Raw genomic sequence first — 17,632 nt, forward strand, 5'->3', positions numbered from 1 at the left:
GGTGTGTGAGGTGGGCAACTGGGGCAGAGCTGGTTGGGGGGAGGGGCCACAGGCTGATAGGGGTGGTGGGGGCTCATCGGGGGGTGGGCCGCTGGGGGGAGGGGCTGCAGGAGGTTGGCTGGCCAGCCCTGCCCCCTACTGGGGTTGGGGGTGTGATCAGGGGCAGGGCCAACTGGGGGGAGGGGCCTAGGGAGTTTGGCTGGCTGGCCCCACCCCCCGATTGGGCCAGTTCGCTGGACACAGTGGGCGTCATAGTGACCAGTCATTCCAGTCGCTGGCTTTTTATATATATAAATAGGATTCTACCTCACAGACAATATGCTAAATGCTGTGAGGATTATAAAGGATCATAAAAACATAATCCCCACCTTCAAGGGACATACCACATAGATTCATTTAGAAGACAAGGTCAATTTCATTCTTTTGCAAGTAAAGTTAAATTTCTTGCCATGACATAGCATTTGATAATTCACAATTATTTATGTAAATGATGGGGCACATTGGTAGTGAAAAATCCAGCTGAGTCTTTTTTTGGCCCTAACCTATGAAAGTTTAGCTGATAGGAAAGTCTGCTACTAGGAATAAGGGTTTCCAGTTCTACGTGTGACTATTTAACTTTTACTAGAAAAATGCTGTTTTCTCTATTTAAACTGGGTAAGAGTTGGACCCAGTGACTTTGAAAGCCAAAAAAATATAGAGGGAGTCTCTAACAGGTCATTACCTTAACAAGGAATAAGACACCTCCCATCCCCACCCAATAGGATTAACAGAAAAAGACAGGGAGGCATGGTAGAAATACTACACAGGTGAAAAGAACAAAATATTGTACTACAATAACAAACTTAAGGCTGGAGGAGAGCACAAAAGTCATATTGCTAGGTCCACTCATGTGATATCTAAATTACTCTGGTAAAACACAAACCGAAAAAATTCCTCTACTAAAGAAAAGATGTATCAACAAAATATGATCATTTCAAAAGCTGTATAAACAGAATACTAGTAAAATAAGTTTGGCGACAACATCTAAGGAACTGGCTTTTTCATTGATAATGAGATATTACATACTTACATTTGTAGAGAAAAATGATTTAACTTTAGGCATAATTAAACTTATAAAATGGCAAGATGGAATTTTGCTCAAAGAAGCTTTGGTTAATTAGCAAAATAAAATGCTCATATTAAATGGACTCTGAGAGTCTTTAAAGCAAGACCTTCCCAAGGGCCAAATCTGGCCACCACCTCTTTTTTATTTGTTTGTTTTTTTACACTTCTTTTTATAAATAAAAAGTTGTATTGGAATTCAGCCATACTCATATTAGATATTCTCTATGGCTATTTTCACTACACTACAGAGTTGAGTAGTTGTGATAGAGACTAAATGGCCTGCAAAGGCTAAATATTTACTATTTGGGCCTTTAGAGAAAAAAGTTTACTGATCTCTGTCTTTAGATAAAGTAAGAGAATTGACATTAATAATCTGAACTCTTACTATGTATAAGGCACTATGCTAGAAGCCTTAAATTATTTTCATTAAATTCTCATAAGAAGCCTATTAAAAACATCTTCTTGTCCCCCGTTTACAAGCAAGAGATTGTGATGGTCAAACGAGTTAAGAAACTTGCTCTGAGTGGCAGTTTTGGGATTAAAAAATCAAAGCCTAATTCTCAAATTCGGTGTCTTATACTTTTAAACGTCTTTAAAATAAAAAAAATTGTAAACTTTCCTTTCTCCCTCTGGAAGAGTGGTGCTGCTCAGACAAGAATAAAAGCTGGATTACTGGGGTCATGTTGAACCATGAGGTTCCTGTTTGTCTCATTCCTTACAAGTCCATACCAGTCCATCCATGAAAAAACAGCTCTAAACTGAACTCATTATACCAGCAACTGCTTTAGTCACAGGGCAGTTTTCCTTAAGCATTAAAACCTAGTTCAGGAAGATTAGGATTGCTGAATCTGTGTCTATTTTGTGTCCCCCATTTGTACAACAGTGATTTTATATTCATTCTTACCATGTAAGGTCCGTTACAGGATTCATTACAACTTGTTGCTTTGAGATTGCTACATAGCTTTCATTCTACTTTTGACCAATTGTAAACTTGTTCAAAGATAATATGAAATGCAGTGGCCAAAAAGAATAGTGAAGCCCCAGTCAACTTCAAAGTTAAGAGGGCAGATGAGCAATTATTTCTGCTCAAAAGATCCTCAAAATGGCCTTCCGAATACTATCAGCAGTCTACTGAGGTCAACTGCTGGAGGTTGATGTGTATGTCCAGTATCTACTACCTAATTTCAGAAAGATACATCTATGCTGCAAGAATATAATGTATAGAGTTTAGATGATATTAATTTAAGGACTGCAAAGTTTAATGGTTAAGAGCTGTCTGTGGAGTCAGACTTCCTGGATCTGTATCTCAGATCGAACACCTTAGTGTATCATCTTGGGAAAGCTGCTTATCTCTGATTCAGTTTCCTGGTCTATAAAATGGAGATTGTTATCTCATTCACAGGCTTGTTGTAAAGATTAAATTAGCTAATATAGTAAGTGGTCACAAGATTATCTGGCACTTGGTAAACTTCCCATCAGTATAAACTATTACAATTACTGGATATGACTTTTGCACATTGCCTTATGAACCCTCTTCTTTGTCATCACTTCTATATAACACTTTCAAAACCACTCTCTTCACATGTAACAAGAGATTTCATTTTACTTATTTCCTTTCTCTTAAAAGGAGTTTGTTGCTAATGAGGATTCAGTCACATCAAAGTCTGTTTTTTTCAACCTTTGTCATTTCATTCACGTTTTCAGAAAAAATGTTCAGTCCAATCTATATAGCTATATAAACAACAAAGAGATGAAGAAAGAGGTGGCTTTCTTACCATTAAATGTTTGCTGTAAATGTGTAGGCAGAGGTGAGTGGGAAAGTGTTGCTGCATGCTGAGCTCCTGGCTGTAAACCCTTTAGTAAATCTGAGAGGAAAACAGACTTGTCAGTGATCTTCTTAAATCTGGTTGAGCCCTCTGAGAGCAAAAATGAAAATAGTTTAATTTATCTAATGCAAGCACAGCCCTGACTTCAAAGGCCTTCTTTGAGTATATACATGTTAAAAAATTTACATACATAAATGTACCTGTGAATGCAAACACTCAGCAAATCTGACTTCCTCTTATTATAAATTTTTTTTAGAAATGTGGTACAGTGGTTCATTTAAAAATTATAAATAAAATCTCAGAGTCCAATAATTTGATTATACATAGATAAAATACATTGCATCTCTTTTTTTAAAAATTCTATAATCTATACAAGTCCAACTGGTATAATGAGTATAATTTTGTTTCCTGTTCTGTCAAACTAGGTAGCCACGTAAACAAAGGCCCCACTTACTCTGAGTTAAGCTATGGTGGAGAGCGGCTGAGGTAGATCCCGAGGTGGTTGTCACTCCAGCTGTGTCCGTTCCAAAGCCAAGTAGCTCCAAGGGAAACTGGAAGGGCATGGTCACTGGAACAAGGCCACCCAGCATCCCAAAAGGAGTCACATTTTGATTTGTTACAGACAAAGGTGATGTCATGAGAGTCAGAGGTGAGGCATTAGCCAATAATGATGCTCCTGCTGTGGACTGCAGAAACCAGGGGTCAAAATACATAAGAAATCAAATCTTTAACCTGAATTGATTTATTTAATATCCTCATGGGCACAAGACTATGTTTTATATTTGCTCTAACAGAAACCTTGATATAGAAATGAAGATGGAGGTGAACAATACAATTCAAAGTGCTACTTAATAATTCTATACTCAGCTCTTCATCACGTTTAGACTCTTCCTTAAGTTATTTTATTGCCTATATTAACACCCATCACCCTCTCAATCCATTCACTTCTTTTTTTAAATTTTTTTTAAAAAATATATTTTATTGATTTTTTTTACAGAGAGGAAGGGAGAGGGATAGAGAGTTAGAAACATCGATGAGAGAGAAACATCTATCAGCTGCCTCCTGCACATTCCCCAATGGGGATGTGCCCGCAACCAAGGTACATGCCCTTGACTGGAATCAAACCTGGGACCCTTCAGTCTGCAGGCCGATGCTCTATCCATTGAGCCAAATCAGTTAGGGCAATTCACTTCTTTTTAAAAAAATACATATTTTATTGATTTTTTATAGAGAGGAAGGGAGAGGGATAGTGTTAGAAACATGAGAGAGAAACATCGATCAGCTGCCTCCTGCTGGGGATGTGCCCGAAACCAAGGTACATGCCCCCGACCAGAATCGAACCTGGCACCTTTCAGTCCGCAGCTGACGCCCTATCCACTGAGCCAAACTGGTTAGGGCTCCATTCACTTCTAATCTTAGATTCCCCTAGATCTGAACCAATTTCAATGTGGTCTCTGAACATGCTCAGTCTCTTTGCTATTTGTCTATACTGTTTCCTGGCACAGTCTCTGCAGTTGCTGCTACAGATTATTATTACTCTCTCAGAGCCCCTAACTCTGTGTCCTTTACTTCCATCCTAACACCTTACAGAGATGAGGCCACCTGGGATGTTCTTCCTCATCAGACTCACCCGCCTCTTCTCCAAAAGCTATGACCTATGAACTGGCCTATGCCATGAATCCCATTAATGTAGAACTTCCTGGTACAAATAATCTAGTATTCGCACTTTTTCCATGTTTCCTCTGCCTTCTCATATACAGAGAATTCTTTTTTTCCCTTTATTGATTAAGATATTGAAAATGTGTCCTTATCCTCCCAATCTTATCTCTTTTTTAAAAAATATCTTTTGATTTTTAGAGAGGAAGAAGGGAGAGGGATAGAGAGATAGAAACATTGATGAGAGAGGAACATCATCGATCAGTTGCCTCCTGCACAGCCCCTACTGGGGGATTGAGCCAGCAACTGAGGTACGCGCCCTTGACTGGAATCGAACCTGGGACCCTTCAGTCCAAAGGCCGACGCTCCATCCACTGAGCCAAACCGGCCAGGACTCATCTCTTTTTACAACCACTTATTCCTGGCTCTTCCTCAACTTTGGAAACCACTTGACTTATTTGTATTCCTTTTATCTTCAAACTTAGTGAATGACAGCCTCCACTTTCCACATTATCTAGTCCAGCCGTGGGCAAACTACGGCCCGCGGGCTGTATCCGGCCCGTTTGAAATGAATAAAACTAAAAAAAAAAAAAAAAGACCGTACCCTTTTATGTAATGATGTTTACTTTGAATTTATATTAGTTCACACAAACACTCCATCCATGCTTTTGTTCCGGCCCTCCGGTCCAGTTTAAGAACCCATTGTGGCCCTCGAGTCAAAAAGTTTGCCCACCCTTCTAGTCTCTCCTTAACCCCTGTAAGTTGGTTTCCATCTCTACTACTTTTCTGAACTTAGACTCTCTAAGGTAAAGGCAAATTAGAGGGTGTTTTGACACTCCCCTATCTGTTTGTTCTTTTAATATATTTTCATTGATTTCAGAAAGGAAGGGAGAGGGAGAGATAGAAATATCAATGATGAGAGAAAATCATTGATTAGCTGCCTCCTCCACACCCCCTATTGGAGATCAAGCCCGCAACCGGGGAATGTGCCCTGACTAGGAATTGAACCGTGATCTCCTGGATCATAGGTTGACATTCAACCACTGAGCAACACCAGCCGGGGACCTACCTGTGTTTTAATGCTGTTTATGAGTAAAAACAGTGAAATGAAAAATATGCTAACATTGAACTTTCATTGAGAAATTACTTAAATATACTTCATTAAGCTAATTTAATTCTTTGAACAATTTTCTATACAGCAATTAAGTAATTTTTTCCCATTTTGACATTTATTTTCTATGTGAATTTATCAACAAAGATTATAAGCTTTTCTCAGTATTAGATATTATCTATTATAGTTTCTGCAACTGTTAAGTTTTCTTTTGTAGCCTTATTTTACTAATTCTAAATTTCCCTGACTAAATATTTTACATGTTAGCCACTGTCAGGCTGATTTTATGTGTTTATTATTCAACCAGTAAACATTATTCATTAATAAAGGCTGAATCATTTTGCTTAGTTAATATATGAGAAAATATAGGTGATCTTCCCATCCATCTATGCCACATTACATAGTACTAGTATATACTTAGTGGTCCATGCTACTGCTGCACATGAATTGCAGAACAACCTCAAGAAGCTTCTCATTCTGTTTTTTCCACTCTCTCCAATAGCCTTCCCTCCCATTATCTCCTTTAATTTTAATTTCTCAAATTTATATTCACACTCCTGACCTCTCATCTCAATTTCAATCCTGTATATCTAGAAGTTCAATGAAGAATCTAACTTGGATATCTAACACTCACCTACTTGGCATGTCCACAACTAAACTCATCATCACCTGCTATGTTAACTGCTATCAGCAATAGTCTTGTTCTTACCTGCCACTTAGGTTTGACACCTTAGTTTTCAGGCATTAAAAAGTAAAGGACAAGGTGAGCTTGTGGGCAACATACACATTCTTTCTTTTTTTCCACAACTTCCTCCAACACTTACGTATAAGTCTTTATCACTTTCTGCTTGGCATTAACTATCTTTCTTATTTTCCAGTCTTCTTCTCTATTGTGCCAATCGTGATAGACAAAATGGGCACATTAAAAAAACAATTACTAAGTAAATAATAAGTGAAGCAATTTAGATAGAAAGGATCCTGTATCAATTTGAGAATTAACAAGAGTTCTTTCTTCTTTTTAGTCGTAATTCTATTGCAGTCTCAGGGTAACATGAGGCACATACTTCAAGGCAGTACACCATAAACAGAGCCCCCTAGTGAGAAACAGCTAATAAAGAAAACTTTTTCTGGAGGAGGCTAATTGAACCATTAAAATCTATGGAAAATGCCCTGTCCAGTGTGGCTCAATTGCTTAGAGCAGCGGTTCTCAACCTGTGGGCGCGACCCCTTTGGCGGTCGAACGACCCTTTCACAGGGGTCGCCTAAGACCATCCTGCATATCAGATGTTTACATTACGATTCACAACAGTAGCAACATTACAGTTATGAAGTAGCAACAAAAATAATTTTATGGTTGGGTCACAACATGAGGAATTGTATTTAAAGGGCCAGAAGGTTGAGAACCACTGGCTTAGAGCGTCATCCCACACACCTGATTTCTGGTCAGGGAACATACCTAGATTGGGGGGTGTACTCAAGGCAACCTAACCATATCTCTCTCTCTCAAAAAACAAATAAACAAAAAACCCCAATAAACATAGATGGAAAATGTAAATTAAGGCAACTTCCAAAATTAAATAATTGAGTATTAGCAATAAAAAACGGTGTCATGCCATAAGTGCCTAACATTTTTGTATGGTCAGCATTTCTGTATCTAATTTTGTTTTTAAAACTAAAATGAAATATCAGATTATCTATGTTACATGGGTATAAATTTCTCTCTCCTAAACATGGAGACTTTTCAAAGGGGGGCATCCCACCAGTGGTATCATTCAGAAGCATACAGGAGAAGTTGTCAACCTGAAGTAGGCAAACAGCTCAGGATAATGCCCCATAATCAAAAATATTTTCTATGATCTCCACATTTCATTCCCAAGGGAAAATATGAAGAGAATCCTTGCTCTCTCTTCCCATGGTTAGCATTACTTTTTTTTAAAACCACGTTTTATATTTTGGTTAAGTGCATCCACCCCCCTCATTCCCTACAACATCCAGAGTGATCTTTAGAAATATTAGTCAAACCATACCACTGTCCTCCCTGTAAAAGACCCTCCAATAGCTTCCCACTGCACACAGAATAAATTCCAAAGTCTTTATCATGGCCCACAAGGTCCTTCATCACATGGTACTGTTGAATTCCAACCTCATCACCTACCCATCTCTTCCTAGTCTTGCCATGCAGGTCCACATGTCTTCTACAGGCCTGTTCTTGCCTCTCTTCACACCACCCACTTTGCCTGGACTGTTTGTTCTCTCTTATTTCCAAAGGCTGAATCCTGCTCATTCAATTCTCCACTTAAATGCTGCCCCCTCAAAGAGGCCTTCCCCAACTCCTTTATCTATGTTAGCAATAATCATACTTTATCGTATTATCCCATTTTATTTTTTCATAACACTTTATATATTTTTAAAATTTGTGTTTTGTTCATTTTCCTACCTAAAATATATGCTCCATAAAGAGGAGGGGGTTTGAATATGAATGTTTACCCTATTTCCCCAGCACCTAGAACAGTGCCTGGCACATATTAAACACTTAGTAAGCATTTGCTTAATAAAGCAATTATTTTCAGAATTCTAAAGTGGCAAAGACAGGATTCAGAGAAAATCAGTAAGTTGAAGGGCAAGAAAGAAGAGGAACATGTTGAGTAGAAAATTATTCAATAAAAAGCAGGTAGAGGTAATAATCTGTTAAACTCAAGACCTGTCACTTTCACTCTGCAAATGAGTAGACAGCTGATGATGTATTTCAGACAGGAGTTAAATACTTTGCAGGCACAGATAGGAAATCTGTTTTTAGTGTTGGAGGACTTGAGAGACAGGATCTAGAGGCCACAGATAGCTGATAAGATTTCAGTGAGATGCTATATTAAAAAAAAAACAAACACCAAAAAAACCCCTTAGGACACCAATAGTTAGAAACAACCTTACTCAATTATTGACCTTTTCTTCAGTAAAACCAGTAAGAAGTGAACGAAAAGGATCAGATATGAAGGCAGGAACACTAAGGGTTCCAAATCATAAAGTCATTTTGGAGAGGAAGAAAACCAGGAGGGAGTACATTTTAGAAACACAAATTTTGTCATGTAGGTTCATGGTGAGAAACTAATTGACAAGTAACTGTATACCAAGTATATGTGTTCTTTTATAGCATAAATGATTGATTACAAGAAGGATTTCTGGAAAGAAAATAAAACTGCTAGATTCTGGAGATGACAAAGGATAAAGATTTAATGTTAAATTCAGAGAAAACAAAACAAGTGAAAAAAAATTTTTTTAGCTCCAAGGAAAAACCCAAAATATAATAAGAAAGCAAATGAAACTATCGTGTGCGATATTTAGCTCAACAGAGACAATATTTTACATAGTCATGGATTTTACCAAAAGTTGTTATTTTACTCTTTCAGGAGAATGGAAAAAATATAAGGGAGCTAAGAGCCTCATTATCATAATGAGAAGTCAAAGATAATACTAAAAAAATAAATTAAGAGTCTTCCATTCATTCTTATTTAAAATCCCAGAGAAAAAGCTAAGAGAGTTAAAAGTAGTAAGCAGGAGGATATGGGGTAGGGAACTGCCATTTTTGTGATAATCCTCTCAAATATTCCTTTGAACAAATTAAAGATTCGAAAACGTCAACATTTTAATAAAGGTAATACAAACAGGAATGTGGGCTAACTTGCAGATTTAAGTTATAACTTAGATTTTAACATACAATCCCGAATCAGTTTGTTTTTAGTGTTACTTTCATATTTCTGATTAAAAGTAAAATTACATAGATAAAATATCAATAAATCCTAGATTCTAATTAATAAAATATCAGTTAACTGAATTTTGTTCTATATTAGAATTCTGGAATCAATTCATTTCTAAGACTACAGTAATGGCAGAGTGATGATTTTGGTTTTAAGTGTACACTGAATACCAATGCTTAGCTTATACTGAATAGCAGAGAACCTCTATGAACACCAAGGGGAAAATTCTTTCATAAAATGTTCGTATTCCACATAACCAGGATGCAGTATAAAGTTAGAGCATTTTGTTAGAGAACAGAATTCCATAAATCAATAAAAGTCATGTTTTCAAAGAATATTTAAGAACCTAAGAACACATCATAAAATGTTATATTTTTAAAAAGCTTATTATGAAACAGAATATTATGTAAAACGCACATTCTTAAAAAAGTCTAAAAAAGTACCAGGAAAATATACACAGTGATGGAATAATGGATGATTTTAATTTTCTTTTTTGAATTTGCCTACAGTGAGCATGTATTTCTTTTCGGTGGGGGGAGGGGGCGATATATTAAAGAAACTAAGTCAGTAATGTGAAAGTCTCAGAATACAAAGTGGGAGATAGATGGAAATAATAACAGAGAAGATGATATGGAAGGCAGAGAAATGAAATACATGAGTAATAAAGAGTTCTCAAAAATTCTAGGCCAAATGGGTCAGAAATAATTATCACATGTAATCAAATGAAATATTCTTGAGCTGAAAAAAAAAAAAAAAAAAAAAAAAAGCCAGTTTGAAATTGAAAAGACTTTCCATGTTCTAGGTACAGAATTACTGAAAACAAGATAAACCAAGCCAAAGTCTGTAAACCCTTGAATTGCAACAAAAAAGAGAAAATCTTACTAGCATTTAGGCAGAGAAAACACATTACTGATAAGAGAACCTCAGAATTCTCTATAATCCTAAATACAAAGGGTCAGTGGAACAGTATATATAAAATTTGAAGTGAGACAATTAGTGATCCAAGAAATCTGTAACTATTCAACTGTGATAGCACAGAAATGACCATATATGTAAGAGCTAAGGTAAAATAGCTTTCATTTTAGCCTTTTTGAAAACGTTCCTTGAGTGAGGAACGCCTATTAACTGAGAGATATTTTAAAATCTCACAAATGGGGAAGCTGTGGTATAAAAGGATTAATGATACTAATTTGACAGAGAATTATAAATGAATAATTGCAAAATAAAAATTTTATTCAAAAAGACAGATTAAAGGAAAAAATAACATGCATGTATAAATTTGATTAAATAAAAAAGTTGGCAGGAGAAAGGGGACTATAGTGGAGAATAGAGGAGACAAGTGAAGGTATGTTAAATTCCTAAGTTACTACTTTGTTCTGGACTTTAATAAGATAGTTTTAAATATGCATTTTAGTTATGTCTTTTGACATTTTTGAAAGTGAGCATGTATTACTTGAATGAAAAATAAATAAATCCACATTCCAACAAAAATCTCACCCCCAAGTATCCCCATCACTGTTATGTCAACATTAGGAACATTCCTTGGCAATAAACTATTGGCTATTTGGCTATTACAAACAACCTATATACTGTAATAAGGAAAGGTTATACACTAATACATTTTACCCCATGAATGTATATAACATACATACCTGCACACTGGCTGTTACCACTGAAGACCCTGAGGCAGAGGATGGTCTATGTGGAGTAGACAACGGTTTAGTAGCACCCTGTGTTCCACCTCCTGTTCCCCCAGATAGACTAGTCCTATTAGCTCCGCTTGAGTTAAGGTTGCTACCTCTGCTGGCAGGTGCATTCACTGCAATTCCACTCAAGCTATTCTTCCCAACAGTTCCAGTGGATGATGAGTTTGGTAGCTTTGATGAGGCCTGAAGATTTTTTGTAGACGGAAGGCCTGAAGTGCGATTAGAGGGCAATAAATTCAAGGTGGGAGACTGTCTGCTGATATTTATTCCACTGGGTTGTTTATGGACTGGGTTGTTACTGCTGGAGTGGCTACTCTGGGCTACTAGTGCACTTGGACTGGAAGAACTTGAGGATACAGTAGGCTTGGGAGTTGGGTTCGATTTAGAAATAAGTTTAGTTGATACTGAAGGCTTAGCTGACAGAGAGGGCTTGGGGGAGGCAGAAGGCTTAGGTGAGGGCAAAGGTTTAGGGGATGTGGCAGGTTTGGGAGATGCGGCAAGTTTTGGGGATGCAGCCATTGAGAAGGGAGATTTGAAACCCTGCGTGGAGATTTGTGACACCATAGCCTTAGCTAAGTAGTTACTGGAGGTAGTGGTGCTAGGTACTGTCCTAGAAACCAGGGAGTGGGACCCTTGAGAACCATTTCCAGGTGAGGGAGTAGGTAAGGGAAGGCGGTACATAAGTGACTTATCTGAAGTCTTAACAAGTGGGGATGAACAGGAAAGCTGGGGATTATTACTTAATTTCACCACTGGGTTGCTCTGTGATTTACTAATGGTTGCTTGCAGTGGAGACACATAATTTTGTTGGACAGCTGAATGCTGGTGCACCTTTGTTACTTGTGTTAACGAAGAAGCATCTTGGGCCTCTGATGTTCCCAGAGCGTGAGAGGAGGCAGCAACTTGGGCTTGGGAGGAAGAGGAGACATGGGTCTGTGAAGAGGAAGAAGCATGAATCTGGCTTGACCTCTGTAGTCCTTGTTGAAGTAGCCTGGCTGGCAAAGGTTCTAAGGAAACTTTAGGGTTCTGAATTGAAGAACCAGCAATAAGGCCTGAAGAGATGCCAGTATGAGCTAAATCCTGGGGTTTCTTTGGTACTGGCCCGGTGTGACCAGCAATAAGACTAGATGAATGTGCAGTCTGAGCAGAATCTAGTTTTTTGGGAGTAGCCAGTGGCAGCTTACTCATTATACTTGCTAATTTTTCTTCTCTCAGTCCTGGACGAGGTTTTGCAGCTGGCATGCTTATCTTTGAGCCAGCTGGAGGGCCCTTGTTCCCATTGTTGATAACAGCTAAAGCTTCAGAAACAAGATCCAGTGCAGGTGGGTGGAAAGAAAGGTCTTCATCTAGTGAGTCATCAAGGCAGATCGTCTCCTGGGCTGGAGTAGAGCTAGAGCTGGTGGAGGCCATGGCAGATGTGACAGAACTTGAAGGACCACCAATTGAAGCCACCAAGGATGCAGGAGTTTTCTGGTCCTTTTTTGGACTACACTCCTAGTATAAACAGCATTGTATTAGAAAAAAACGCAATGATTAATAAAAAATTACAAGTATTGGTTTTTAAAAGACTAAGAAGTTCTCATGATTACTAAAATTCTACTGGAACTCTTCTTTAGAGACTGTAAACACCACTTTTTTTTTTTAAAGCATAGAGGGGGTGTGGGAGGCAGCCAACTGATGCATCTCTGTCACATCAATGTCTCTTTCTCTCTCTCGCATCCACTCTTTCTAAAATCAAGGGGAAAATATCCTCTCTCCTTGGGTGATGATTTAAAAAAACCAAAACCAAACCCAAGCCCAAGGTCTTACATTATATATTGATTTATAGGACCACAGCACTTACCTTAACCATAGTGGGAAAAAATGGAGAGGAAGGGTCTTTACCATCACTTTCTAAGGTACTACAGTAAAAAAGCTGTTAAGAATGCTGTTATACTCTAAATCCCTGAGCAATTTTTCTAAGTTTCTGTTCTAAAAGTCCTGACTGAAAACATCACTGCCTCTCAGAAGTCTGCATGGTAACTGCATTAAGATCAAAATTGTCTGCTAGCATGAATGGCTAATGCAGATGTGACGTGTTCACTTTGGCATGCCATGTAATTACATGATTAGTAAAAATCCCATTATAATAAAAAGTACAAAAACTGTGGGTTGGGGAGTATATCAGAATAATATTGGCAGTGTTACCAGTATAAAACTGCTGGTTTTGTTTTTTAAAAAAATATATTTGTATTGATTTCAGAGAGGAAGGGAGAAGAAAAGAGAGATAGAAACATCAATGATGAGACAGAATCATTGACTGGCTGCCTCTTGCACCTCCCCGCCACTGGGGATGGAGCCTAAAACCTGGGCATGGGCCCTTGACCAGAACTGAACCCAGGATCCTTTAGTCAGCAGGTCGATGCTCTAGCCACTGAGCCAAACCAGCTAGGGCTAAAATTGCTGTTTTAAGTAACCTTTTTATTAATATTTTTCTTTATAAAATTAACAAATCATGCCCCGGTCAGTGTGGCTCAATTGGTTGGAGCTTCATCCCATATACTGAAAGGTCCCAAGTTTGATCCCAGTCAGGGTATATACCAGCCGTGGGCAAACTACGGCCTGTGGGCTGGATACGGCCCGTTTGAAATGAATAAAACTAAAAAAAAAAAAAAAAAGACCGTACCCTTTTATGTAATGATGTTTACTTTGAATTTATATTAGTTCACACAAACACTCCATCCATGCTTTTGTTCCGGCCCTCCGGTCCAGTTTAAGAACCCATTGTGGCCCTCGAGTCAAAAAGTTTGCCCACCCATGGTATATACCTAGGTTGCCAGTTTGGTTAAGGTTGGGGCGCATACAAGAGGGAACCAATCACTGTTTCTGTTTCTCTCTCTCTCTGTCTCTCTCTCTCTCTCAGATTGGTAAATATATCCTTGGGTGAAGATTTAAAAACAAAAACAAAAAAACAGATCAGGCCCTGGACGGGTAGCTCAGTTGGGTAGATCGCCACCCTGATATGCCGAGGTTTTCGGTTCAGTCACCAATCAGGGCACATACAAGAAGCAATCAATGAATTCATAACTGGAATGACAAGTCAAAGTTTTTCTCCATTCTCTCTCTCTAAAATCAATCAATAAAAAGTTAAAAAACAGTAACAAATCCACTGTACTGTGGAGATTTACATCGGCAGAAAAATTGTTCAGGACGTATATTTGAGTAAAAACACCAGATTATCCCACTGACACAAAATGTTAACTCAAGCTGGATAAGTGAATGGTTGGACAGATAGACGGAAGGAGGTGAGGTAGGGTCAAAGATCCAGAAAAAGGGAGGGCAGCTGTGAACCAGAAAGTTAAAAGTTTTTTTTTTTTTCTCTGAGTGAGCAGAAATTTCTACTTTTCTCCTTCTTACTGTTCCCAATTGTTTGCATGTTCTACTGTAAGCATTTCTTTATATTAACTCTCTAACTAAAATAAGTATTTGAGGGATGGCAGGATGGGAAAAAAAGTCAGCAATACAGTTTTTCCATTTTGGGGAAAGGAAAAAGTAATTTAATCATAAACAAACAAAACAGGTAACTTCCCTATAGTATCCTAACACTTCCATTATTAGAGTTCTGATAAATTAATCATTATCTAAACAGATGCATCAAAATTTAAAAAACTCTCAATGAAGGGTATTAGTTGTTTACAAATAAGGTGTGAAGCCGAAACCGGTTTGGCTCAGTGGATGGAGCGTCGGCCTGCGGACTGAGAGGTCCCGGGTTCGATTCCGGTCAAGGGCATGTACCTGGGTTGCGGGCATATCCCCAGTAGGAGATGTGCAGGAGGCAGCTGATCGATGATTCTCTCTCATCGATGTTTCTAACTCTCTATCTCTCTCCCTTCCTCTCTGTAAAAAATCAATAAAATATATTTAAAAAAAAAAAAAATAAGGTGTGAAAATAAAGCATGAACTCAACAGATTTAATAAAATATTGTCTCAATATTATTTAGAAGACAAAGTAGGTTACTAAAAAAAAGGAGTGTTGCTCTGTATTCAAAGAGCCTCTAAAAGAAGGCACACAGCTGGTGTAGCTCTCTTACATCTATGTTTCTTTCTCTCTCCCTTCCTCCTTTTCTAAAATCAATAAAAAAAAACAAAAATAAAAACTTTTTACATATAGCTGGTGGGAAGGCCAAATTTGTCCAGAGTGGCTCTGCCCCACCTTTACAACAAAAAAAGCCCTGGCAAGTGTGGCTCAGTTGGTTGAGCATTGTCCCATGCACCAAAAGTTCACTGGTTTAATTCCTGGTCAGGGGACATACCCAGGTTATGGGATAAATCCCTAGCCAGGGTGCGTGCTGGAGGCAGTCGATCAATGTTTCTCTCTCACATCAATGTTTCTGTCTCCCCCCCCGCTCTAAAATAAATAAAAACCTATCTAAAAAATAAACCAATCAATTAATTAAATTAAAAATAATGCATTTCAACAGTCATCATTATGACTACTATAAGACTTAATTCAGAACTTACCTTTACTTTGGGTTTAGGTGCAGGAATCACCTTTTTCTTTGCCCTAACACAAAAAATTAAAAAGGAGAGCATTTCAGTAGCAGTTAGGTCACTCATTAGGAAAGTGTAACATAATCTTGTAATTACATGGGTAAATAATTTCTTCTGCTATTTAGAAAACTCTCTGAAGGAAGGAACTATATGTAAGCGCTTAATTCATATGTGAATAGGCAGCAACATTTCCCCCAATTTTGATGAAAAACCAAAATATGAAATGTAGATAAAGTTTTTTAAAAAATTAAATGTGAATATTCACAATAAAATAAAAATAACTCAAAATAGGCTAACAAAGTTGCCTAAGGCTTCTCACTTCAAAGAACTGGTAAAAATTTAAATTATTTATAGGAAAACAGCTTTGAAAAACTTCCAGCTCAAATTAAATCATGCTAAGAAATTGTAAATGAGATATTTGAAAAACAAAACAAAACCCTTGCTGAATAGCTCAGTTGGTTAGAATGTTAGCACAATATGCCAAGGTTTCTGGTTCAATCCCTGATCAGGCACATTCAAAAGTCAACCAATAAATGCATGAATATGTGGGACAGCAAATCATTGTCTCTCTCTGTCTCCATACCCCCTTACTCTCTATTTCTCTAAAAGGAAAAAAGTTTTGCCCGGCTGGTGTTGCTCAGTGGCTGCATGTCTACCTATGAACCAGAAGGTCAACTTTTGATTGACAGCCAGGGCACATGCCTGGGTTGCAGACTCGATCCCCAGTATGGAGCATGCAGGAGGCAACTGACAGATGATTCTCTCTTATCATTAATGTTTCTATCTCTTTCTCCCTTTCTCTCTGATTACACACACACACACACACACACACACACACACACTAGTGACCCGTTGTACCAAGATTCGCGCAATAGGCCTTCCTTCCACTGGCTGCCGACACCGGTTCTCCTCTGGCACCTGGGACCCAGGCCTTTGGTCCAGCCACAGCAGCGAGGCTTGGCTTCTCTGCTGCGGCTGCTCCCAGGCCCCCCCCCCCCCCCAGCTCTTTGAGCAGAGCCCAGGGGTGGCTAGAAGCCTGGTCGCTGGCAACCCAGGCCCCCAGCCCCTCCTTGAGCGGAGCCTAGGACCAGCAGGAAGCTTGGCTTCCTCTGTCGCTGGGACCAACCCAAGCCTCCTGCTCGCTCCAGCTCCGTGCCTGCCGCCATCTTCAGTCTTTGCTCCGTGCCTGCATATGCAAATTAACTACCATCTTTGCTGGGTTAATTTGCATAGTCACTCTGATTGGCTGGTGGGTGTAGTGGCGTGGCAGAGTGATGGAGTGATGGTTAATTTGCATGTTTCTCTTTTATTAGTGTAGATAGATATATATATATTTTTTGCAAAAATTTGTCTGAATTATTTTTTCTATTTTTTCCCCAATTACAGCTGACATACAGGTTTTCTTTCCTTTTAAAAAATGTTTTTTAAAAATTATTTTTAGGAAAAATACCACATGATCTCACTCATTCATGGATAATAGAGACCATTATAAACTTTTGAACAATAATAGATACAGAGGCAGAGCTGCCTCAAACAGATTGTCAAACTGCGTTGGGAAGGCCGGGGAGGGTTGCGGGGCAGGAGGGAGAGGGGTAAGAGATCAACCGAAGGACTTGTATGCATGCATATAAACATAACCAATGGACATAAGACACTGGGGGGTAGGGGAGGCCAGGGGATTGTCAAGGGCGGGGAAAAAAAAGGACACATATGTAATACCCTTTGTAATACTTTAAGCAATAAAAAAAAAAATTATTTTTAACATAAAACTCAAATAAAAATGTTGAAACAACAGAAAAAAAGGCAAGAAAAAATACCATGGAAACTTTGGAAGCCAGTGTGAAAAAGTTTGAAGATTAAAACACTCATAAGTTCCATAGTAGGAGAAAGTACTCAAATATTTGTTGAATAATTAAAGAATTGACAAGCTAAAATACCTCACATTGT

The 17,632-nt window shown here is 38.3% G+C and overlaps 1 protein-coding gene across 6 annotated transcripts in view; it reads right to left on the reverse strand.

The window, feature by feature from the left end:
• Positions 1-17,632, reverse strand: part of UBN2 (ubinuclein 2) — an 88,145-nt gene that overhangs the window by 9,258 nt on the left and 61,255 nt on the right. For 4 of the 6 annotated variants that reach the window (XR_004970983.1, XM_036329009.1, XM_036329007.1 and 1 more), the window contains 4 exons: positions 15,656-15,698; positions 11,102-12,649; positions 3,385-3,616; positions 2,880-2,969 (listed from right to left, as the gene is read on the reverse strand). Coding sequence is in view for 5 of the 6 variants with exons in the window: in XM_036329009.1 (XP_036184902.1) it covers positions 2,880-2,969; positions 3,385-3,616; positions 11,102-12,649; positions 15,656-15,698 (1,913 nt within the window). In the remaining variant the exon portion in view is untranslated. Of the gene's footprint in view, positions 1-2,879; positions 2,970-3,384; positions 3,617-10,142; positions 10,188-11,101; positions 12,650-15,655; positions 15,699-17,632 lie in introns of those variants that run through there. The other 2 variants (XM_036329008.1, XM_036329010.1) reach the window with 2 other exon arrangements.

The sequence above is a fragment of the Myotis myotis genome, unplaced genomic scaffold, assembly GCF_014108235.1.
Source record: "Myotis myotis isolate mMyoMyo1 unplaced genomic scaffold, mMyoMyo1.p scaffold_m19_p_11, whole genome shotgun sequence".
Lineage (NCBI taxonomy): Eukaryota > Metazoa > Chordata > Mammalia > Chiroptera > Vespertilionidae > Myotis > Myotis myotis.